The 24,334-nt window shown below is 41.2% G+C and overlaps 1 protein-coding gene across 1 annotated transcript in view; it reads left to right on the top strand.

Moving 5' to 3' along the window:
- The window catches only part of RGS7BP (regulator of G protein signaling 7 binding protein), a 96,707-nt gene extending 87,956 nt beyond the window's left edge, over nucleotides 1–8,751 (top strand). The window contains exon 6 of the mRNA XM_028123911.2: nucleotides 8,660–8,751. Within this exon, the coding sequence (XP_027979712.1) occupies nucleotides 8,660–8,751 (92 nt within the window). The remainder of the gene's footprint in view (nucleotides 1–8,659) is intronic.
- The last annotated feature ends 15,583 nt before the right edge of the window (nucleotides 8,752–24,334 follow it).

Raw genomic sequence — 24,334 nt, forward strand, 5'->3', positions numbered from 1 at the left:
GGGGCTGATGATCTGTACGAAGGACCATCGTCGGCACTGTCACTGAGCATGCGTGGCCCGAGCGCCTGCCGGGAAGCGTCCGCTTCAGACAGTGCTACGTAGAGGGTGGGGAAAGGGTTTTTAGAGTAAGAAAGAAACTCCTCTGCTTTCCACTGAGCAAAGCAGAGGGAGGACAGGGTGCTGCCTGGCTCTGACAGGATTTGGCAGCAGAGCTGGAGAGCCTGTTGGCTCGGGGAGCGGCGTGGCAGAAGGTGGAGAGGTGGAAGTGAGAACGCCAGATGAAGAGGCCGAGTAGTGTGGCCTGAGCGGCATGGGATGGAGGCAGGGTGTCAGAAGATAAGACGCAGGGGTGTGGAGCATCAGTCAGCTACCTGGACGCACCCCTGCAGGGCCTGGGATCAGACTAATGGGCTTGCGCCCTGGGCGTAGTGCTGTGGAGACCTTGCAGTGGTTTCCGGAAGCAGATAGGGTGTAGTGAGGAGTGAGCCCTCCCGCCACAGCCTGGAAGATTGTTGCTAGAAATGCGCATGGTGGTGGGGACCCGGGCCTTTAGATGAAGGCCGATCCTTGAGTTCAAATGCTGGCTCTGCCGCTTAGCAACGTTGTGCCCTGGAATAATCTGTTTAACATCCAACGCTGTCAATTTCCTCATCCCTGAAAAGGAGATAAGAGCATTACTTACTCCAGGGGGCTGTTGGGGCTTAAATGAAGCACCGCAGGTCTTGTGTCTGCTCCCGACCTGGACAGATGCTTTGTTGTGATGACTGTTGCTGGTACTGGTATTCTTTACCAGCCAGCCCAGCCAGCCCAGCCTAGGAGAATGCCCCATCATCATCCAACAGAACAGCCCCAGCTTCCTCTCGTTGATCTGGAGCCCGCAGTACAGAACATTGGTCCCTGGGACTTTGGAGTTGGAATTCATGTCTGAAGCTGTTCTCAGTTTCTTTATATGTTTGGCAAGTCCCCCAGGGGCAGCATGGAGCCCCTCCCTGTACCTCACCATCAGCTGCCCAGGAGAACGCCTGCCAGGGCGCGCAGAGTGAATGGCATGTGTGCCCTGTGCTTTCTAGTGTAGAGCAAACCATCCAAAACGTCCCCTCCACATTTCATGAAAATACATCCAACGGCTCCTGAAGTATGCATTAATGGAAAAACAGAAATTTCCGCTTATTTACTTGGGACATTTTTATAATCATAAAGAGTAGAAATATTTTGTGTGACTTTGTATTCTTTTATAAACAGGAAAAAGTAGAATTTTAAATACATTTTCAAAATGTAATAATAATAAATGATTGATACTGTGAGTAAAAACATGAGTGAAAAGGGCGCTAAATCTGTGTAGAGCATGAAAAGGAAAAAGCTAGGAGATTCAAGGACCTGTTAGGAGGGAATGATGCAGTAGGATTTTGAATAAAAATAATAAAAAATTGAGGTGAAGACTTCGATTCAGGTAAATTCAGGTTTCTTCACTTAGGGGAAAAACGGGACCCTCGGCATGAGATGCCAGATCTCCGTTCTTTACGGGTTTCATGGGGATCATAGCATGATGTCACTAGAAGGTGACCAGTGGAGACAGGGGGTTGTGAGTCTGAACCAGAGGGTCTGATAAAGCCTGAGGGAAGGAGAGCAAGTCTCTTGGGTCCCTCTGGGAACATTTTTTAGCAGATGCATATAGCACCATTTTAATGAACAAATCAGCCAGATTCTTCTGTCTGACTCTGTATACCAAGCTAGACCATAGGAGCTTTCCCATGACCTTCCTGGAATTCTTTTGCAGCTGATCTGTTTATTCTATGGGTGTAGGTGAACATATCCAAGAAACAGTGTGGGGTGAAATGTGGAAAAACATATTCCAGTTCTTTTCTCTAGGACCTTATTGTCAAAACATCTTTGTAACTGGATGAAAACCATTATAGAAAGCCATCTGGTTTTTTTCTGGCTTATTTCTTTTCTCTTTTTATTCCATTTACATGTGTGTTTGAAGCAGAGAGAAAAAAAGGGGGAACAATACCACGCCTGATTTCCTTTGTTCCTACCTCAACCTGACCATATGAAGATCCTGCCAGGCAGACACTGGGGAACCTCCCCCGGAAGGGCTCAGATGCCTGTGTTCTCCTGGCTCCTCCCTAGTCCTCACCTCAGAAATTGCATGTTTATTTTCACATTTAAAGATTCAGTCGTATCTTCCCCCCTCTTCCATACCACAATCAAACCTTGACAACAGTTTGTTGTAAAGTGATTTTCAGTGACAAATAAAGGAAGGTAGCCAAGAGCAGGAATTTTAATGGTTAGTGATTATGGCCTCCTTTTAGACAGTGCCTTTTCTTTCCCACCCTTCCAGTTTAAGGCTGGAGACACAGAGAGGCACAGAAGAAAAGAGTTGTCCTCCTTCTATGGCAGCCCCACAGCAGGCTCCTGACCACGTCCAGGTCTCCTGGCTCTCAGCCCACTGTTCTTTCCACTGCTTCAGTGCCTCTCCTGTCCTACATTCTGGGTCACTGGCAGTGCTGTAGGGAACTTCATTAATTATGATAGTCTTGCTGTGTCAAATGGATTACAAATGGAACCACCTGTGGAGAGCCTGCAAGGTTACTGACAAAGGCTAAAAGGAGACTGGAAAGTGAAGGGCAAGCATCTTCTAAACGTATGTTGTAATCAAACAAAACAAGTTGCAGAAATAAATTAAGCCTGAAAGACAGTTTCACCTTTTCCAGAATTCTGACTTAATGAATGCCATGGGGTGTGTTTGTACGTTCACTCTTGCCTAGAATTTGAGACCAGGCATTAAAATCGGTCTGAGGTGGATCGGTTGGGAATCGAATCTGTTCTAGAATGGGTTCCCTCCTGGAGACAGTGTGACTCCAGATTAAATTAGATCTAGAAACAGCTCCCCCAGATTCATACTCTCCACCCACTCCAGTCTGGAGCCCCCGTATCCACTGTAGCCATGTCATGGAGCAGGGTTTGATATCTGGCTGAAGAACACAAGGCAGTTATGTCACTCGATAGCCTAGAGATGATCTTTTAGGTCCTTTTGCCAGGGCCTCCTAGAAGGACTTTGTGTGCTTCAGTCTGGTGTTCTCTGAATGTTACTCTGGGTAGTTTTTACTCCTGCAGCTCTATATCTTTTGTAATCTCCGCAACTTTCCATCCAGGATTCAGTATGCCATATGTACTCCCTCTCTGTCCTCCAATTAATTCACACATCACTGATCACACATCACTTTCTTAATGCATTACTCTATGTTCAGCCCCTACTCACAAATGTTACATTCCTACTCATCCTCTTCTAGAGGAAGAACAGGCGTTTTACCCTAGCATCTGGTGTGCCTGCCATCATCTAACATGGGCTGTGAATATCTCTCTCTCTAGAGGTTATCTATCTCAACAGAACAGATTGGATGAGAATCACCTGGAAAGACTTCCCAAATGACAGGCGTCCCCTCATAGAGACTGGAATAATGTTTCTGGGGTAGGGCATGTGAATTCTGGAAACAACTCACATACACACACACACACACACACACTATTGGACAGACAAAGAAACAGTACTTAGAATATAACAGTGCCATAATAGCTAGACAGAGGTCACTACAAGGGTATATGGGATTCTCACCTAGCCCGATGTGAGTTGTAAGGGGTTGGGGTGTGAGATGGGGGAGAGGGTTGCTGGTATTGAGAATTGCTTTTTGGAAAGTGAGCTATTTCTGAGGATGAATCAGAGTTAGCCAAAGAAAGAGATGAAAAAAAGAAAAAGAAAAAAGAGGTGGGGGAAAAAAGAGAGTCTAGGCAGAAGATTCTGGATATTGAAGGTATATGAGGAGATGAAAGAGCAAGACACTTTGATGAACTACAAGCACTTCATTTGTTGGGAAAGTGGTTAGAAAAGAGGCATGAAAGACTAGAGAAGTAGGTGGGCCTATATCATTAAGACCCCTATAATTCATGTTAAAAGGTTTGGACTTTATCCTGAAGCCATTGGAGGGATTCAGTTAAGAGGCAGTTGCAATAATCCAGATGAGAAACGCTTAAGGTCTGACGGAAAGCCAGGGGGTCGGGGAAGAGAATATGAACAATTGGATAGGCTGCATAAGAGAAAAGGCAGAATCAAGGATGAAACCCAGGTTCCGACTTGGAAAGCAGGGTGAATGCTGCTGTCTATTCACTAAGTCAGAGAGAACAGAGGAGGAGCAGTAGAGATAGAAGATAGTTGAAGTTTTGGAGATGGAGGGACTCCAAGAGCGATGTTCAGTGGTGAATAGCAGGCGTACAAGTCTTATGCTGAGGTGAGATGTGTGAACTGGGAGGCTGGAAATACGTATTTAAACATCATCGGCATAATGGTAATGGAAGCCTTAAGGATGGTTGACACCACTCAAGGAGTATGTGCATAGAGAAGAGCCCTGGAATACCACAGTTTAAGTTTTGAGGGGAAAGAACTGCAGTTTACAAAGGGGACTGAGAAGAAAATCAGAAGAACATTATGAAATAAGTCAAAGAGAGTTACAAGTTAATCTTGGAGGGATTGGCATTTGTTTAAGAAGGGAGGACTTTTCTGGAAAAAGGAATGGCATGTGTAAAGCTGGAGAGGCAAGAGAAGTCATATTTAGAGAATTCTATGTATTTCTATTTTGTACTATTCCCTCCCTCATACACCTTTCAGTCCACCCTTCATTCCGGACTGGACTGTTTACTTGGATCCAAATTCAAGTTGCCTCTGAGCTCCTTGACTTTGTTCACACTCTTCTCTCCATCTAGAAAGCCCACCTCCCCCTTCATCAAATGTACAAGTTCTCCTCATCCCTTGTGGCCCAGCACAAATACCAAGACCTCCATGATTTTCCGTGGTTACCTTCTTCTTTCTCCACTTGGGAGTAATTCCCCTCTTTGGAATTCTCATAGCATTGTATCTGTATCTCTCTTATGGCATTTTAATGAAGCTTCATAGTTACTCAAGGAAACATCCTTGGGACCGAGAACTACCTTTGTATTAGGACCCATCAGGTATAATCCCCAGCACCCAACATGGAACCTGCCCTTAGAAGGCCTTTGATTAATGCAGGGCTTTCTCAGAGTGTGGCCTCAGGACCAGCAACATAAGCATTTCTGGGAACTTGTAAGAAATCTAAATTCTCCAGCCTCACCCCAGACCTATTGATTCAGAAACTCTGGAGGGAGGGCCAGCGATCTGTAGTTTAACACACCTTCAGATGATGCTTAATACAGCTAATGTTTGAGAACCACTGGGTTAGCTGAAGGTCTCCTTTTTTTTTCTGGAAGAGAAATTTGCAACTACAGTTACATTATGAGCGCTTCTCTTGATTCTATCTGAGAACATAGCTTGAAACTCAAATCTCAGTTGATTATTTGAAAACTTCTTATTTTTATGTCCTTCTGTTTCTTAACACATCATCCATATAAGAAATCTTGTATCAGCAAAAGAAATTTGAGCAACAGAGAAATGGTATCATTGTGCCTTAGGGGATTCTGGTGTCCCTGGCTTTAGTAGTATCCAGGAATTAAGCTTCAAATGACCAAGATTTGAACTTGCTGATGGCCAAATTGCATATTCTCCTTTTCTTTCACTTTCTACTCTGCTTTCTCCCCTCCCTTTCCCTTTCTCCACTTTTCATTTTCACATCTAAAACTGTCCTTGGTTACAGCTGTCTCAGAACATGCGCTTTGGGGAAAAGATGCTATAAAAGTCTCAAACATTCACAATAAAAATCGAAGGTGTCCCAGCAAGGTCAGGTGAATTAGCCCAGAAAGCTGAGAACAAGTGGGGGAAACATTCCATTTTGTTCATAGTCTTTTGGCAACCCGTAACTTCAGAGACAGGATTTCAATCAATGTGGAAAGACATCTTTCCTTGGAGTTGAATTCACTCCAAACCATTCCAGGCGTACTTACTGCTGGTGAATTTCAGCATTTACTGCTGGTGTCAGCTTCCTATGGTGTAGAAAGCTGCTCTGAATTTCTGCCAAGAATTTTTGAGCTTTTGTGTCACCTCAACCCTAGGTGATGATCAGATAAGCTAGGCAAATGTGTCACAAATGCTCAACAGAGATGCCCCAAACCAGCAGTCATCCTTAATAGGCAGCCCATCCTTTGCTTAACATCTGAGCACCTTCTCATCAATTCTAACACTTCCTATTCATGTGAATGCTGTGTGTGTGTGTGTGTGTGTGTGTAGCACTCACAAGTGAATGTATATGTGTATATCTATCTAGCTATATAGGGATAGGTAGAGATATGAAAAGAAGGCTGAGTGAGAATTTCAATAGCACAAAAGGTTTTTTGATTCACGGTAATGAATACACAGATACAAAGGTCAGTCGATATGAATCCCATAATACCTGTGTGCTCTTCATACATAAAAAAGAGAACATGGGAGCAAACATCCCATCACAGCATACGCATATACAGCTTCTTTGTAAATACAACATGTAATAGACATTTCCTCATGTAGTGGGAACAATACACATCAGCATTGCATTTTACAAGATATAAATACCCATTCGGTCACTCCCCAAATCTCTTAAATGTTTGGAGAAAGGGAAGGATATATGGGCATTCAGGAAATAGATCTTCCAAGTCTTAAATGGAAACAAGGAGATTTTTCTTCCCTATAAATATCTTCATAGTTTTGGTGATTCTCTTCAAGGAACCATTGAATTCCTGGGGAACTTGTGTTTCAGGAAGTATAGTCAGCATCCAAAGAGATACCAAAAGCTGAAATTCTTTACTCTTCAGGGTCTGCTGTACCTTTGCCATCTCCAGTTAGGTTAAGTTTGTTGGTCACTTGGTGATTAAAAAAGTAAGGGTCCTAAAACTGAGGAGACAGTGAGTTATCATTTCTTTCCATTCTAAATAGACCATGATTCATCTCTGAGAGATTCTCCTGAGAAATGAGGCTCACAGATAGTGTTTGACACTGCTTTCCAAGTCTTAACTATTTGGGGCAGGTTTAAGTATAAAAGAGACATGTCCTATTTTTAGTCTCAGAATGTTGACATCCAGAGTATAGTGAAATGCTTTTCATCACAGAAAGGACAAAGAGCATCCTGTTTTTCTCCACATTTGTGGAATATGAATCTTAAGAGAGAATATTAATCTGTGGAGACCCGGAGAGTGCCCTGTGTTTGATTAATTTGATGTGCTCAGCTGGGGCACCTGCTTTCTTCCCTGACTCTGACTTGCTACTCTGATTCTATCTAAATGTATAGCAATGGGGACCATTCCAAGCAACACTGTCCACTTGGTGAGGGAGGCTAATTTACAAGTTAAGTATGACACATGGCAGCCTTTGGGGAAGGGGAGGAAAAGCCCAGACCACTCAGAGGACACAATTGATGTAAGAGGACTGGGAAGCCAGAACTTGTTTTTGTTCTTGAGAGTTTACTGAGTGTCCAGACTCAGTAATCAAGAAAACCCACCCCCATCTACAAACGAGTTTTCTTGAAGTGGGGTACATCTTTCACTTTATCCAGCCCTTCATCCAATTCCTGATTCTGGGCTCTTTCCCAAGGTCCCGTATCCTCCAGGTTAGGATGGGGAAAGGAGGGAGCCCCTTAGCTCTGCTCTGGGCTGGCAAAAGCATAGATGCATAACAGTTACCAGAGCCAACCAACCATTTTGTGGCGCCTCGCTCCATTCTGATCATATCCAAGTGTTGCCCTCACTGGCAATTTCCAGGGCATGTCCTTGTGGTCCCTCTCCAGCCTCTAGGACCAGACTGCCGGTTCTGCTGCAACAGGCTATTTCTACCCAACCTCTCTTTTGGGCTGCACTATTTCTTTAAAACCCAGCTCCCTAAACTGAATTTGGCTTACTGGTTTATTTCTTCCTCTCCTTGTCATCGTGCTAAAAATTTCAACTCAAAACTTATAAATTCAACAGCTGGAAATCTTCTCAGAATGCCCTGTGTACAGAAATCTGTAGAAATTGGTAGGCAAAGACTCAACAAAGAGTAGTTGAGAAACTTCTTCCCGTGGCATAAAGTAGGTGAGTGGAAGCAAGACAAGAGTCCTCTGTAAAGGAAAATAGTTAATAATAGCTATATTTACTGAGTGCTTCCTCTGTGCTAGGCACGTAGGATACCAGCCAAGCTTCATGTTTTTCATAGATTATTTCATATAATCTTCATCTAAGGTAAGTATTATTAACCCTGTTTTACAGACGGGAAAACAAGCTTAGCAAGCTTCCAGTTATATTTTCAAAGTCACAGAGCTAGGAAACAGCAGAGGTCGGTTTAGAAAAGAGGCCAACCTTACTCCAAAGCAGGGGCTCTTTCTAAAAAGCTACCCTTCCCCCAACTGAAAGAGCGCCTCCAAGCAGCTTACATTTAATTCTAAGCCGTGGTTCTCAACTGCAGGCTACGTGCCCTTCCCCCCAACAAAAAAAAAGAACATTTTGTCACTATCTGGGGACATTTTTGGTTGTCACAACTGGTAGAGCACTGTAGGACCAGGGATGCTGCTCAGTATGCTACAGTGCTCAGGACAGCCCCAACAGCAAAGAATTATCTGGTCCGAAATGGCCAGTAGTGCTGAAGTCAAGAAACCTTGATTCAAAAGATGGTGGATTTTTAAAGCCAACTCATAAAACCCAGGTTATTTTGTCTGTAATTCATTCATATGTACATTCTGTCCCATCACAGATGACAGCAGCCTTCTAAATCTAACTCCCTACCCCTTGGTTAGAAGACGGAAGAGAAGGTTCTTTGGGCTGTGTTGTCTGGTCTCAAGCTAGGCAACTCCTCCTGGAAACCCACCATTGAGAAGACCTGAAAATATCACAGAACCTGAGGACCTCCAGACAGCTGAACTACAATTATTGGTTTTTGACTATGTTTTCTATGCTTCCTTATTACTTTTATTCGCCTCCCCCTACCCTTTTAAATGATTTTACATTTGAAAGCAGCTGCCATCAAGGGAAAAAAAAAAAAAAAAAGATTCACAAAGCAGGCTGTTTTTAAAAGGATTTTTAAAGCTGACATTGTGCATGTCTGCTCCAAACCATACCATGACAGATGCAAGAATTATGGTTTTTAAATTATTTAAAAGTTTTTTTAAATGTATTATACAGAGAAAAATTATTTCATGTATAATAGTGTATCTTTAGCTCTTGCTGATCTCATGTGAACAATTTATCATATATAAGAGTCTTTAAACATAGAAATCTATCTAAAACTGCAAAACTGTGTTCAAAACTCCAATCTATCAATATTATTAGAAATAATATTATAATCAAACATATACCACCTCACCTATTGCTTTGTCTGCACTCATTTACATTTAGTCTTCCATTCTGTCAGAATCCAAGAGCTTCTACATAAAGATATCTTAATTTATAATGCAACAAAAACCATATATGAAACGTATTTAAATTTTGTAAATACACAATAATCCTAATACCGTCGTACAATGCATATGGGCAACTAATTGCCTTTTGATCCAATGGTGTCTTTTTCAGCTTCTTGGAGAATGAAGTAATCCAGTTAGAAAATGGTGTAGTAACATATACAATTACCCTCAAATGTAAAATTGAATATTATCATATTTTGTTCTAATTGAAATCTGAAGCATGATGTCTGCGCATCAGCATAGTGTTAAATCTTATAGGGCATGCTGGAATTAGCTCAGATCGTAAAAATATTTAACATTTTATGTTAATAAAATCTTTTTAGTTAAGCTAAGCTTGTCTCATTTTAGATGACTATGCAGATAAGACTTTTCCAATGTGTACTTGGTGTCTTGTCTTACGCTTAGAATCTTGAAAGCAGGACACATTAAGCAATACTATATTTTAGAAAGGAGGAAGCCACACGCTTTGTTTTTCTGCTCACAGCTCTGTTAGGAACTTCCTCACTAAACTTGTAACATGGTACAAATTTTGTTGTATTTTACCCTGTTCTTCCTCGGCCCATTACCCAAACAGAATTTCCCATGGGTTGAGAGATCAGGCCTTTGGACTTCCTTTCTTGCTTTCCAAAATCTGAGGAATCCTCAAGTCAGACAAGAGGCACCAGTGTCTAGTCCAATAAAAGGATGAGCTAGATGCCAAACAGTGGTTTAGCCAAGATGCATCTTTAATCCCAACCCTATACTTTCTCAGTACCTATGTGCATAGGCATTTATATGTCCAATATTTTGACCCAACAACTAAATATATTAAAGCTGTTAGCTTTAGTGAAGATGAAGATAGGTTATATGAACTACTGGAATAATTCTTGTATTAGATTGACCTATATGAGATTGCTGGTATTTGACGGTTTTGACCTACAAAAATGTCAATTTCATATGGTTCAACCTAATATCTGATGTTGTGAAAATTATACTTGGAATTATCTTCTAGCTTTTGTGATTGAAAGCAAAAGGATTAGAGGGTTGGAAGAGATCTCAAAAGGCTATGCAGGTCTCTAGATCATACCAGCTGGGTTTTGGCCTTATTCTTGGGAGTCCAGAGTTGTGTTCCAATGAACTGGTAATTAACACATGATTATAGGTATGCCCGACTTCATATAAAGAGGTATCCTTGAAAGTTAGATGAGAAAATCACAACTTTCTAAATCAAATATTTGGAAAACGGTTGTTGGAATATGCTATTTAGAGACTCTTAGAATGAATACCCCCTTGCAAAGCAGGTAACCACTCCCAGATTTATCTGGTCTGCAAACCCTGATTTCACCAATCAGGTTTGACAAAACTTTAATATCTTCTTTGAATATGGTTCATTTCACCCCGTGTGGTTAATTCACTTAAGGTCCCTTGTTTTAGAGATTATAAAATAGCCCAGTTGGGCCTGCTCTCAGCTCCTGCCTTTGCCCTCACCCACCTTTCCACTATACTGAACCCTTAGCTTCAATCTAGTTCCTATTAATTCATGTGAAGTTATTAACCGATAAACCCAACCTTGGTGTTCAGCACGTTCCTCTAAATGCTTGATCTAAATCACTTCCGCTTGGTTTATTTGTGCTCACTCTCGCCTTAGTCCGGTATGAAAGGAACACTTACCTCCTGTGCCATTGTCCTTTGTACAAACTGAAGACTGTTAATAAATTCAGGTCTCACCTCCAGGTCTGGGAGGGATATAGTAGCTATTCATGGGGATGGGAATTTGTCGAATTCCCCAGCGAGGCTTTCCATATCTAAGGTAAATAAATTCAGCCACCTTATCTTTTATTCATAGTGCCTGCCTGTTTCCCAGACTTTGATTGGTTTTGTAGTTCCTGTGGACACACTCCAAGATTTATAGATCTTCTTTCACTAGCAGGTCCTAAAGTGAAATTTAGTGCTCCAAGCCGTGATGACCTACACTGGCTCATATTGGCAATAGATAACTCACCATCTCCCATTAGATATGCCAATGCATCTCTTTAGGAGCCGACCCCACTCTCCTCTCACCTACCAAAGGACCTTCTCAGGTGTAGTCCATGAGATAGAAGTCTACCGTCTCGGCCTCCTGCTGGTAATTCGCTTTCAGATTAGCAATAACACCGAGCTGATCCCCAGGGGTAAGGGGAGAACACTGAACCCATTCCGTTGCATGTACTCACATGCGGAAACTGGCAAAGGATGTCAACTTTTTCTGGCACACCTTCACCCAGTTTACCACCGTAATTTTGATATCCCATGTTCATTCATCCTTGTCTTTTTTTCAGATTACAGAGGCAATATATGTTCTTTGTGGGAAATCGGAAACATACCACCAAGTATAAAGAAAATAAAAATCAGCTGAATCTCACCACAATCATATTGTTTAAAACCACATTTCCAGGCTTTAAGTCAGTCAGTGGCTGGGCCCAAAGGCACTGTGGATAAGGTACGTGAGTGAATGCCCACAGGGCCGAGGTATCACTTTTAAAATATCTGTCTGCTGATGTTTTTGCACGCCTCTAGGAGCAGATCAGCTCAAACTTCTGGTTGAGCCATTGTTCAAGGGTACAAAGAAGACTTTAGAAGTAGCACAGCCCTGATGCCTCCTCTCATGAAAGCTCTTGGGAAATTCTAAAATCCTACCAGATGATTTTGTCCCTCGGTGAGCCTCTAACTGTTGGATATTTACTATATGGCAATACTGCCACCTACCGAATGCCGAGCTTTAGAACAAGAAGGGAAAATAAATGCACAGGCTATAAAAGCTTCTCATTTATTTTAGACAGCAAACAGTGGGCCAGATTAACAATATCCCATAGGGAATTCAGATTCTGGAAGTCTCAAAGTGGAAAGGATTAAGAGTATCATCCAGACTCACTTCCCATGCCACACGCATAAACCTAAGCGCTGTCTATCATTTCTTTGTGTTCTAGAACGTCACCAGATGCAAAATGCTCAGCTTTCAGATAACTATAGATAGGATGAGAAAAACCAGTGATGCTATAGACCCATAATAAATCATTATAATTAAATATAAAGATCAGAAATAAACCCAAGAACATAGAAGCATTGAGTGCAATATAAAGATGGTATTTCAAATCTGTGAAAAAAGGTTGGATTACTAAATAACTTGGGATGACTGGTTGGCCATTTATTGGGGGAAATACTAGATCTATACCTCATAACTTCCATCAAAAGAAATTCTAGGTGAAGTTAAGATTTAGATGTTAAAGCACATAAGCATATAAAAGGACTAGCAGACAATATTGACAAAATTTATGTGATTTTACCATTAAAAAAAAAAAAGCCTTTCTAAGCAGGACAACAAAGGAAGAAACCAAAAAGAAAAAGATGGATATATTTGACCAATTAAAAACATGGAACTCTTATATGGTAAGAAATAACTAACCAAATTAAGAGAAAACAAAATTTGAAATATATGCAACAAAGAGTATGGATCTCTAATATATATCAAGAGCTTAAACTCCATTACCCTTGGGAAGTTTCTATGATCTACAACCTTCCCAACCAAGTGTTCCCATTTCATTGTTTCCTCATTGCACTTTTAAAATTATTGCTTGTTTTTCTGTTCATCTTCACTAAACTGGAAGTTCAAGAAAGCAGCAACCATGTCTATTTCGCTTACTGTTATATCCTCAATACTCAACACAGTGCTAGACACAAAGCAAATACTGAAAACATATTTATTGTGTGAGTGAATAATGAATGCATGAATAAATAACATTTTATGATCAAAAAGAATCAAACTTCCCAGTAGAAAATTGAGCCAAGGATACAAACTGGCAGTGTACCATAAATTAAAGTAATGAACTAATAATAAATATGAAAATACTTAACTAGTAATCAAAAATGCAAATTATTATAATATACTCCTTTTTATGTATCAGAAGGACAAAGGGTATAAAGAATTATAGTTCCCAGGGACAACAAGGAAGTATGGAAATCAACATTCTCTTACAGAGTCAACAAGGGTGTAAATTGATCCGATCTTTCTGGAAAATATTCTGGCAATATATTTTTTGTGTATGCCAAATACTTCCACTTTAGGGAAATTCTTCTCAAAAAAAGTCAAGAAATATGAACTAAGATACATTCATTCATTATTCAAAAAACATACGAAAAAAAGGATGTTTATAGGAGCATTATTTGGAGGAAGGGAAAAAATATAAGTAAGCCTACAATATAGGGTTGGTTAAACATGGTAGATCCTTTCAATGGAATACTGTGCACCAATTAAGAGTAAGCACTGGATGTATATTTATTGAAATAAACAGCTATATTGTTAAATGAAAAAGGAAGTTACAGAAGAATATGGTACGTTTTCATTTTAAAAGTATACATATATATATGTGCTTTACAGCGTCTGAAAGGATATTTGCTAAAATGTTACCAGCATCTATCTCTGGGAGGTGAGATTTGGAGCAACTATATTTTCTTTTTGCATATCTGTAATTTCTGGTTTTTCCACAATAAGCATGTAGTACCTGTATAATTTTTTCAGGGAATAAACAGCAATGTTCACGATATATCTTAAATGAAAAAAAACACATTATAAAACAGTATGTATAGTATGACACAATATTTGTAAAAAAGAAAATTATATATAAATATATCTATGTATGTATATATATGCATAAGAAGCTAGAAGGACATACACTAAAATGTTAATAGTAGTTATTTATGGGTAGTGGGGTTATGGGTGATTATTTTTTCTTTTTGCTTTTCTGTGTTTTCTAATTTTTCTACAATGAATATGTATTCCTTGTGTAATAAAAACTAATAATAAACGTTTTAAAAAAAAACGAAAAAGTGAGACATTGTGACCCCACCTGCTCTCATCCTCCCCACCAACCCCCTGGACTTGCTCCTCCTCGTCACCGTGTGGGGAATGGGGATATGGAGAGGAAACACCAGGGCACTGTAACTTTGGGAAGACAGAATAGCGAGCCAGGCAAAGGGGGATGGGGAGGGGGGAGAGAATGAATTAAGTGAAAGTGAAGTCAATAGTGGAAGAGTTTTTTTTTTTTAAGATTTTTTTAATTTTTTATTTGACAGAGAGAGAGAGCACAAGCAGGGGGAACGGCAGGCAGAGGGAGAGGGAGAAGCAGCCTCCCCGTTGAGCAGGGAGCCGATGCAGGGCTCGGATCCCAGGACCCTGGGATCGTGACCCGAGCAGAAGGCAGACGCTTAACCAACTGAGCCACCCAGGCGCCCAATAGTGGAAGGATTAAAGCAGGCTTTGGAAACATTTTCCTTGACAATAGCCGGGAGTCTCTAAATGTAACTCAGTTTTCCTGATAGCCATGACAAATGAAACAAAAATAAAAACAAAAACACTGAGTTAAACAAATTTGTTTTCTAATAAAAGGAATTCTATACATGTCTGGAGAGACATCCAGGAATTCAGTTCTGACAGGAAAGTATCCTGAAGTTTTTCAAGGAGGCAAACATTCACGGTCTGGCTGGTTGTCGAGGGCTGTACAGTGGAGCCTGGAGGTACACAGGCTTTTGTCTGAATCTCAGATGTGCCACAACCAAATATACAACCATGGCTAGCAGCTCCCATATCCATTCTCTCCTTCTTCCCTGTAGAAACAGAGACCCCAAATTCTGGCAAGATGCTAAATTAAAGACTCCATTCTCCCAGGCTCTCTTGGTTTGGGATGTGGCTATGTAAGTGAACTTTGGCCACTAGGATATGAGTAGAATTGTGTAATTTCCAAGTAACATCCCTAAAATAAGGAGCATGCATCTCTATGCTCACCCTCTCCTCCCACTAAGCTGCAATGAGAACATGTGAATGAGAGCTGAAACAAGGTCTTGGACCCAGAAATGGACACCTAATGAAGACCTGAATCACCTAGCTCCATACTGCTATCTGGTTAATTAATTAGTTAATAACTTCTATTTCATTTAAGGCATGAATAATGAGAATTTTAGTTCCGGAGAACCTGCCCACTAAAGTAATGAACTTCTGTAAGCCTCAGTTTCCTTAGTAAAGTGGAGATGACAATGGTACTATCACAAAAGGGTCAACCAAATAACTGTTCACTGTTCAATTACTTGCCTAGAACCAAGGGTCAACCAGATAACTGTTCACTGTTCAATTACTTGCCTAGAACCAAAGCTCTTTCATGAGAAAAATCCAACAAATGAAACATTACATGATACTGAGTTGCAGAGCAGTAGACCAAGAGGAATCTTTTAAATAAATAGTCTTTTTAAATCAAATGGTCAACTGATATCCATACGGAAGACAATTACGCTTCACCTTTACCTCATTCCAAGTTGATTATTGATCTAAAGGTAAAAGGAAAGCAATAAAGCTTCCAGAAGATAATATAGAAAAATATCTTCATGCCCACAGAGTTGTGAAATAATTCCTAACAGGACACAAACCACTTCAGAAAACAGTTTGACATTATCTACTATTGTAGATCTTATGTGTCCCTTGTGACCCCATACTTTCATTCCTAGGTAGAAACACAACAGATATGTATGTGTACATTCAAAGACAGATAAAAGAATACCCATTATTCTGGCATTATTTGTAATAACCCAAAACCCACTAACCATTCAAAGATCCATCTACAGAAGAATAGAAAAGTCAATGGTGTTATATTGAGAACACCAAATACTACAGAACAGCAAAAAAGAAATGAACTCCATTACAGCTATATATAACCAGATGAAAGAACAAAACCATTGTAATGTTGAATGAATAAAAACTAGGTGTTAAAAAAAAAGTGCATACTGCCATTAGCAACCAACATTCACAGCAAGTGAGAGAGGGATGCCGTGGCTCAGTTAAACCCACCTGGGCAGGTACCACAGCACCTCCTACAGTTCACCCCTGGCACTGCTCAGATCCACTTGCTTCTCACACTGATTCACTCCGCCCAGGTATGGATTCTTCTGGATTCTGTTATCACAATTCACTCTACAAAAAGAGGGACAGTGGGACGAACCACAGTTTCTTCTTAACCCATGATAGATTCCCTTAATCCTAGTCAGGCACTTCTGAGCTGCCTGGTAAAATGATCCAGATCCTTACCCCCAAGCAGTCTGAGACCCTGGTTACCCTGCCCTTTCGTACACTGCAGTTGCTATATTTGCCCATTTACAGTTAAACCTGGGTATACCAAGAGGTGACCCGGTGGGTCGTATGAGTGCCAAACTTACTCCTCTGTGCCCTCATCATGTTTCAGTAACTCTGACCGGCTGATGATGATCAGAGCCGATAACCTCTGTCAGTATGCTAACTCTTTTATTTGCCTCCTAGTTTTCTGGCCTTAGGAACCTAAAGTCACCACATAGCAGTGGTAGCTTAAAGCTTAGTACGACTCTTATTTTCTCCCTCTAGAACTCAGGACCTCTAGACACACAGATTCTAGACCCCCAGATAGCACAAATTCCTCAGTGGATCCTAGAGCCACTCTTACTCTCACCCCTTGATTTTTGGACCCATGACTTTAGAATTCTATAATGACCATTGATTGCCGTAAAGAGTGGAGTACATCCTGTAGGTTACACCATCCCAAGGTTATAAGTATCCTCTCCTTTAAGAGGCCAGGTCACCTCTCCATCGGGATGACAGTTTCTGTTTGGGTGGAGTATGTGTAGGAACAGCAGATCCCACAGGCATGTCTTCACTGATGCACTTGCTTGGCTAAAAAGTGGGGCCCTTGGTCTTAAGCAATGTTATATAGCATCCCATGTTGGTAAATCAGACAGTTTTTTTTTTAAGATTTTATTTATTTGAGAGAGAGAACGAGCAGGGTGAAGGTCAGAGGGAAAAGCAGACTCCCCGCTGAGCAGGGAGCCCAATGCAGGACCCAATCCTGGGACTGCAGGATCATGACCTGAGCCGAAGGCAGATGCTTAACTGACTGAGCCACCCAGGTGCCTGATCAGACATTTTTTGAGTCAATGAATACCGGTGCTGACTGAAGCACTGCAGACAATAATGGCAAACTCCTATCTAGAAAGTAGGTAAATCCTAGTCAGGATGGATGTAGTCTCAACTTGTCACCAGGGGGCCGTTTGTTCTCCGAAGGAATGGTGTTATCTGGAGAGCACAGAGTCGGTCTCTATTGCCAAGAGGCTGGATATTCAACAGCAGCTATAAATAAATTTTGCTGAAAAAAGCTTGTATTAGTTTTTTACTGCTGCTGCTATAACAAATTAGCACAAACTTAGTGGCTTAAAATAACACAAATCTATCGCTTCCACTTCTGGAGGTCAAAACTCAGTTTCACTGGTTTAAAGTCAAGAGGTCAGCAAATCTGTGTTCTTTCTGGAGGCTGCCGGGGAGAATCTATTTCTTTTTCTTTTCCAGCTTCTAGAGGTTTCCTGTACTCCTGGGCTCATGGCCCCTTTCTCCATCTCCAAATCAACAATGAAGTAGCATAGCTTCAATTCCCTCTCTCTGTGACTCCTTCTTCAATCTTCACATGTCCTTCCTACTCTGACTCTTCTACCTTCCTCTGAGAGGGAACTTGTTGTTTTGTTGGGCTCACCCAGATAATCCAGGATAATTTTCCCATTTGAAGAGTCTTAACACAATCATATTTGCAAACTCCTTCTTGCTAATTAACATATTTACAGGTTTCGGGATCAGGCTGTGGACATCTCTGGGGGCCCATTATTCTGTCTACCACAAAGCCAGTGCTGTAGGACCCATTTACAGCTTCCATCTCTGCCAGGAGCTGCTTTTTGAATGGTCTATCTTTCTCTGCTGCAGATAACATGGCCTTGCTCTAGAATTCCAAGGGTCTGTGCTTTGTTAGGGCTCTTTTATTGGAGTTTGCCAGAGTGTCCATATCATCCTTTTATGCCCAGATACCCCTAGTATTATGGCCTCAGCCAAATCATATGGCCCAAATGACTACTTATGCTAAAGCCTAAACCTGCTGCAGAAGCTCTTCTTCTCTGGGACCAACTTGAAACTAGTACTCCTATTATTGCCCAAAGGTAAGTCAGAGCTCTAACCCACGTGTGAAATATGCTGCATCCCAAACCTAAAGAGGCTGTCCAAGCTTCATGTTGCTATCTTAGTGGTAGGAGATGCAAGGGACAAAAACTTGTCTTTGCTTTGGAGGACAAGCCGCAGCATTTTCCAGATCATTCAACTCCTAAAAACTGCACTGACATAGCAGGCCCCCTCATCTCTGCAAGGCTTATCTCCTGTCCTCTAGAATTTGTGTTTCTTACCAAGGCGTTCAGAGTACTCATCAGTTCACGCTTGCTATGTCAGGGTAGCACGACGTCATCAACTTGATGGGCAAATGTGATGTTCTCTAGAAAGAACTCTCAGATCAATAGGATTGGATCAATATGCTGCTGTGAGCCTTGGTGAGGTCATCTAGGGATACACAAGCCTGCTTCCAAAAGGTCATCTGAGAACATAGAGTCATGCTAAACCCTCTGTACAAAAATGCTGAATGATGAAAACAAATATTATACAATGAGGACATAACGTGCTACAGACATGTGAGATCTACTAGTGGTGGAGAAGTCTGGTTCCAAAAGGTCATCTGAGAGCATGGAATGGGGCTATACCCATGTACACAGCTGCTAAGTAATAATATTATACAATAAGTACACAGAGTTCCATTTTCTGTGTTCTCATTGTTAGATCAAAGCCCATAACAATTTGGCATAATTTCTAATAGTGTGTATGCATTTGCTGTTTGATAAAACTCAGCCAGGGCTTTTAGGGATCTCATCTCCACCTGCTCCCATAAAACCTCTGCTGGGAACACTTAAGGATAGTTAATGTGTTGCAGGGAAGATAAAAGTAGCAACTCCTCTGGGGGACCCACAGTGTCTCTAGAATCTTGATGCTCTTCAAAATTCTTATCTTGATTCTCTTTGAAATTCTTACAAGTTTTTCTGTCCATAAAGCACAGTCACTGGAGATCTTTGGAGCTGTGTTAAAGTCTCATGACATATTCTTGAGGCTGTATTATTCTGTTCTAGTAAAGATACCACAATAAGCACAGCAGCTATACGGGGGCTTCTTGGATAAGCCCGCAGCTGTGTTCTTCATCTGCCATGATCCATCCAGTGTTTGAAGAGGCCAAACTGTTGATTAAAATTGGGGATATGATAAGAACCACCACCTCTGAATCTCTTCCATCATCTTTGATTTGTGATAATGTTTTTGATTAAATACTTACAATAGCTCTTCTTCTGTATTTCAAGAAATCAATGTGATGGTATTGATAACCACTGAGTATGTCCATAAAATTGTATGTTTAGAAACTAGAGAAAAGATTGCTGGATGGGTCCATGGATACGGCTGACCCATGGTAAGGCAGATATGGACCACAACTCCACTTATGACCTTACCTCCAACCATTTTTCCCTGACAAGTGCTGGATCCCTGGGTAGCAGTGTCAGCTCAGACCCTTGAAAGATCTAGGTATTTATTTCCTCTTCCCATTGTTTGGTTATCTGGGTGAATGGATATAGGACCCTTTGCAGAATGACTAGAAGCATCACTACTGTATAAACTTGGCAAGTTTTGTAGGATTTGTCTTATATATATATAATATATATACATATATATGAGTTATACATATAACTTATATAATGTAGTTATATATAGTGTGTGTATATATATATATATATATACACATAGTAATACCCTGTATTTTTTATATACACACACACATACATAAAGTAATACCCTGCCCACTTGTCTTACCCCCAGGAATACCATGATCACCATTACTGACTATCTCCAAAGATCCCTGCAGGGCAACCTCTCCTATGCTGTTCTGATCTTGTTGCCCATGACAGCAATTATGCTCACCTTGCTTATGACGGTCATGTGCTCTCACCTAGCCTTTTCCAATCCAGGATCCTATCCATTGCTACTAGCAGCCCTGTTCAAGAATAGCAGCTTACTATCAGCCTGGCCTATAAAGGAAAGACACTACTGAGCTCCAACAGATACCACTCGTAGTTTAACTGGTCATTCTTAACCACAAACAAGGTTCATCAGACAAGGTTCATAACTTGAAAGAGAAAGACAATCATCAAACAAACAAATCAAAAACATTGACACTGGGGGGTGCCTGGGTGGCTCAGTCCATCGAGCATCTGACTCTTGATTTCAGCTCAGGTCATAATCTCAGGGTCATGAGATTGAACCCTGCATTGGGCTCGCGCCAGGTGTGGAGCCTGCTTAAGACTCTCTCTCTCTAATTATACCCAAATGAATTTGAAAAGATATTCCAGCCCCATCAAACAAGCACAGGATATTCAGAAAAAGGAACAATAAAATAAGAGCTAGTAAAAATTCCAATCAACTGCTGACATAAAAATTCACAAGAATTATTGAACAAAACACTAGCAAAACACAATATATAAAAGAGATAATTTGGCTAGACCAAGTGGGAATTGTCCCAGGAATAGATGACTGGTTCGTTGTTTAAGAATCAGTCAATGTACTGGAGGGTATTATGCTGAGCGAAATAAGTCAATCAGAGAAAGACAAGTATCACATGATCTCACTGATATGAGGAATTCTTAATCTCAGGAAAGAAACTGAGGGTTGCTGGAGTGGTGGGGGGTGGGAGGGATGGGCTGGCTGGGTGATAGACATTGGGGAGGGTATGTGCTATGGTGAGCGCTGTGAATTGTGTAAGACTGTTGAATCACAGACCTGTACCTCTCAAACAAATAATACATTATATGTTAATAAAAAAAAAAAGAAGAAGAAGATAGCAGGAAGGGAAAAATGAAGGGGCGGAAATCGGAGGGGGGGACGAACCATGAGAGACTATGGATTCCGAGAAACAAGCTGAGGGTTCTAGAGGGGAGGGGGTGGGGGGATGGGTTAGCCTGGTGATGGGTATTAAAGAGGGCACGTATTGAATGGAGCACTGGGTGTTATACGCAAACAGTGAATCATGGAACACTACATCAAAAACTAATGATGTAATGTATGGTGATTAACATAACATAATAAAACAAAAAAATAAAAAAAAGAATCAATCAATGTTATTTCCCATATCAAGAAACCAAAGAAGGAAAACCATGTGAAAATCTCAGTAAATGGGGGGTGGGGGGAAGCATGTGATAAAATTCAACATCGACTCATGATTTTTTAAAAAAACTCTCAGCAAACTAGGCATTAAGCAACACTTCCACAAAAGAGACATAATGGACATCTACAAAAAGCCACAGCTAACATTATACTTAATGGTGAAAGTCTAAATGCTTTCCCCTGAAAAAGAGAAACAGGTAAGGACATCTACTCTTACCATTCCTATTCATATTGTACTGAAGTTACAATACAAAACAGAAGATAACAAATGTTGGCTGGCACGTGAAGAATCTGGAACACTAAGACATTGCTGGTGGGAATGTGAAATGGTGGGAACTGCTTTAGAAAACAGTCTGGCAGTTCTTCAGAAAGTTAAACAGAGTTACCATATGACCCAACAATTTCACTCCCAGGTCTATACCCGACAGAAATGGAAACATACATCCACATAAAAATCTGTATACCAACAGTCATAGCAGCAATATTCATAATAATTGCCAAAAAGTAGGGAAAAAACAGCATCAATCATCTGATAAATGGATAAACAAAATGTAGTATAGCCATTCAATGAAATAAGAGGTAGCAATGAAAAGGAATGAAGGACTGATGCATGCCACAACATAGATGAACCTCGAAAATACGCTAAGTGAAAGAACCCAGTCACAAAAGACCGTATTTTGTATGGTTTCGTTGATGTGAAACGTCCCGAACAGGCAAATCTATGAGAGACAGAGAATAGATTTCTGGCTGCCTAGAGTAAGGGGATTGGGAGGGAAACGGGGAGTGACTGCAAATGGGTATGGGGTTTCTTTTTGGTGGGGGGTGGAGGCATCCTTTCCCCAGGCATGACTGGGCTCTGCTGACACTTGGCTTCTGTGACTCTAGTTCTCCTAAGCTTAGAAGGATGATTAAGCTCACTTATGACTGATACATCCTCCCTCATAAATGGTCATACCTTCAAGTGAGTCGTAATTGAGTCTGGCTGACCTGGGAACAATTGTGCTCTTTAAGGTGACACTGCATTTCTCTGCTATAATTTATTTGTGAGCTAATACCGTAGTTTAATTCTTAGAGGGCAAGTTTACTTCCAAGTCCTTAGGGGGCTTTTCCTTTTCACTTCCTTGTACCATTTACAAAGTGGCAATGGGGTAACATGCAATCATTAACTGAATTTTTTTTTTAAATAGAATACGGAAGATGAATTGTCATAAGCCACAGAAATGACCCCTAAGAGAGGCAGCATGTTATAGCAGAGAACCCTGGGCTCTAAGTCAAAAGTTCTGGGTTTCAACCTCAGCTCCACCTGCTGCACAGTTTGACATGTCACTGGCCTCTGTCCATCGCCCATCAGCCCTATAGAGATGATAATATCTGTCCTGGTGGTCTCCAGAACTATTATAAAAGGCCTGTAAGTTGTAAAATTCTACACAAATTTAGCAGACCACTGATAGGAGAATTTCCTCAAGCAGCTGGGAAAGTACTACCATTCTACAGGATATTTTGATAAGTTCACCACATACTCTGTGCATACCACCCCTGAGCACTGCCTGCTTTCAAGCAGCTCACCATGCAAGAGGCAGACAAGCCCTGAGAAGAATTACGTGTTGTTAGAACTAAGCAAGCAGTTATATAATTAGAGTCAACCTGCCTACTGGGGGGAAAGGAGCTACTTTGCAAATCTAAGCAGGAGTGTTGGATATTCTCCTTTTACCCCTCCAGATCTATCTCCAGTCTTCTCCAACCCGCTCTGTACCCCAGGAGGATGACCCACGTGCGTTCCATCAATGGCCTCCCTCGGCCTTTGGCTTCCAAATGTGTTTTGTCAAGGGGAAGCCCTGGCAGGAGTGGGGAGAGAAGAAAAAAGACAATAAAGTCAGACTTATGCATTGCCCTGAATCTGTCCCTTCAGAATCCCAGTGGGTTGGCTGAATGTCTCAACTCCTGACAGAGGGCTCCTCCCATACAGCTTCTCTCTCTGCAGGTTCTGCTCCATAGGGGTGGTAATCATATCCCTACCCGTTACTAGCCCTGGAGTCCCACACTATCTCTTCTGGTTTTCCTGCACCCTGTCCACACTTTATAAGCCCTTTTATTAAACTCTCCTCAAACCAACCATCTGTTTCCCACAGCTATACAGTCACCTTGTGTCTTATATCCTACAGTTGATACAGACACGCTGAGGCTCTCATACTCAAGGCAGCACAAAACGTTCACCCCTTCCAACAAATACTGAAAGACAGCTCTGCCAGGCCCTAGGAAATACAGCAGTGAACAACATGAACAAATCCTCTCCCTCTATCCTCAGATGGTTGATTAGGGAAGCCTTCCTTGAAGAGACGACATTGAGGCAGAATTCAGGACAACATGAAAAAACAGACAGGCAAAGATCTTTAGGAAGAAATTTCCAGGCAGAGAGACAAACAGGAATAATGATTCTTGGGCAGAAACGAGATTGACCTTTTGAGGGATGGCTAGAAATCCATGTGGATATAAATTCATGGATATAAATCCATAAAGATTCACTGGCTGCTATGCAAGAGCAGACGATACAGCAAAAGTGGTGGAGAGACAAATTACAAGAGTATAAAAATAGCTGAGGCAAGGGACAATGATGGCCTGGATCAGGCTGGTGACAATGAGAGCTGGGGAGAAGTAGTAATACTCCGACAGTATCTCAGTTTGCTTGTGACTTGGATACAGAGTGAGGGGAAAAGGAACAGAGGATGCTGTGAAAAATTTTGGTTTCCATAACTCGGGTGCCATTTACTGAGTTGTAAGAAGACTGGGTTTTTGTAGGTAAGAACAGCTGTGGAGAAATAAGAATCTGTGGGTCTACTCAATGGCCAAACTGAGATGTTTAGGAGGCAGCTGAGCATGA

This window comes from Eumetopias jubatus, unplaced genomic scaffold (genome assembly GCF_037043125.1).
Source record: "Eumetopias jubatus isolate StellerSeaLion01/CBP00866 unplaced genomic scaffold, mEumJub1_p1.0 scaffold_5, whole genome shotgun sequence".
Taxonomy (NCBI): domain Eukaryota; kingdom Metazoa; phylum Chordata; class Mammalia; order Carnivora; family Otariidae; genus Eumetopias; species Eumetopias jubatus.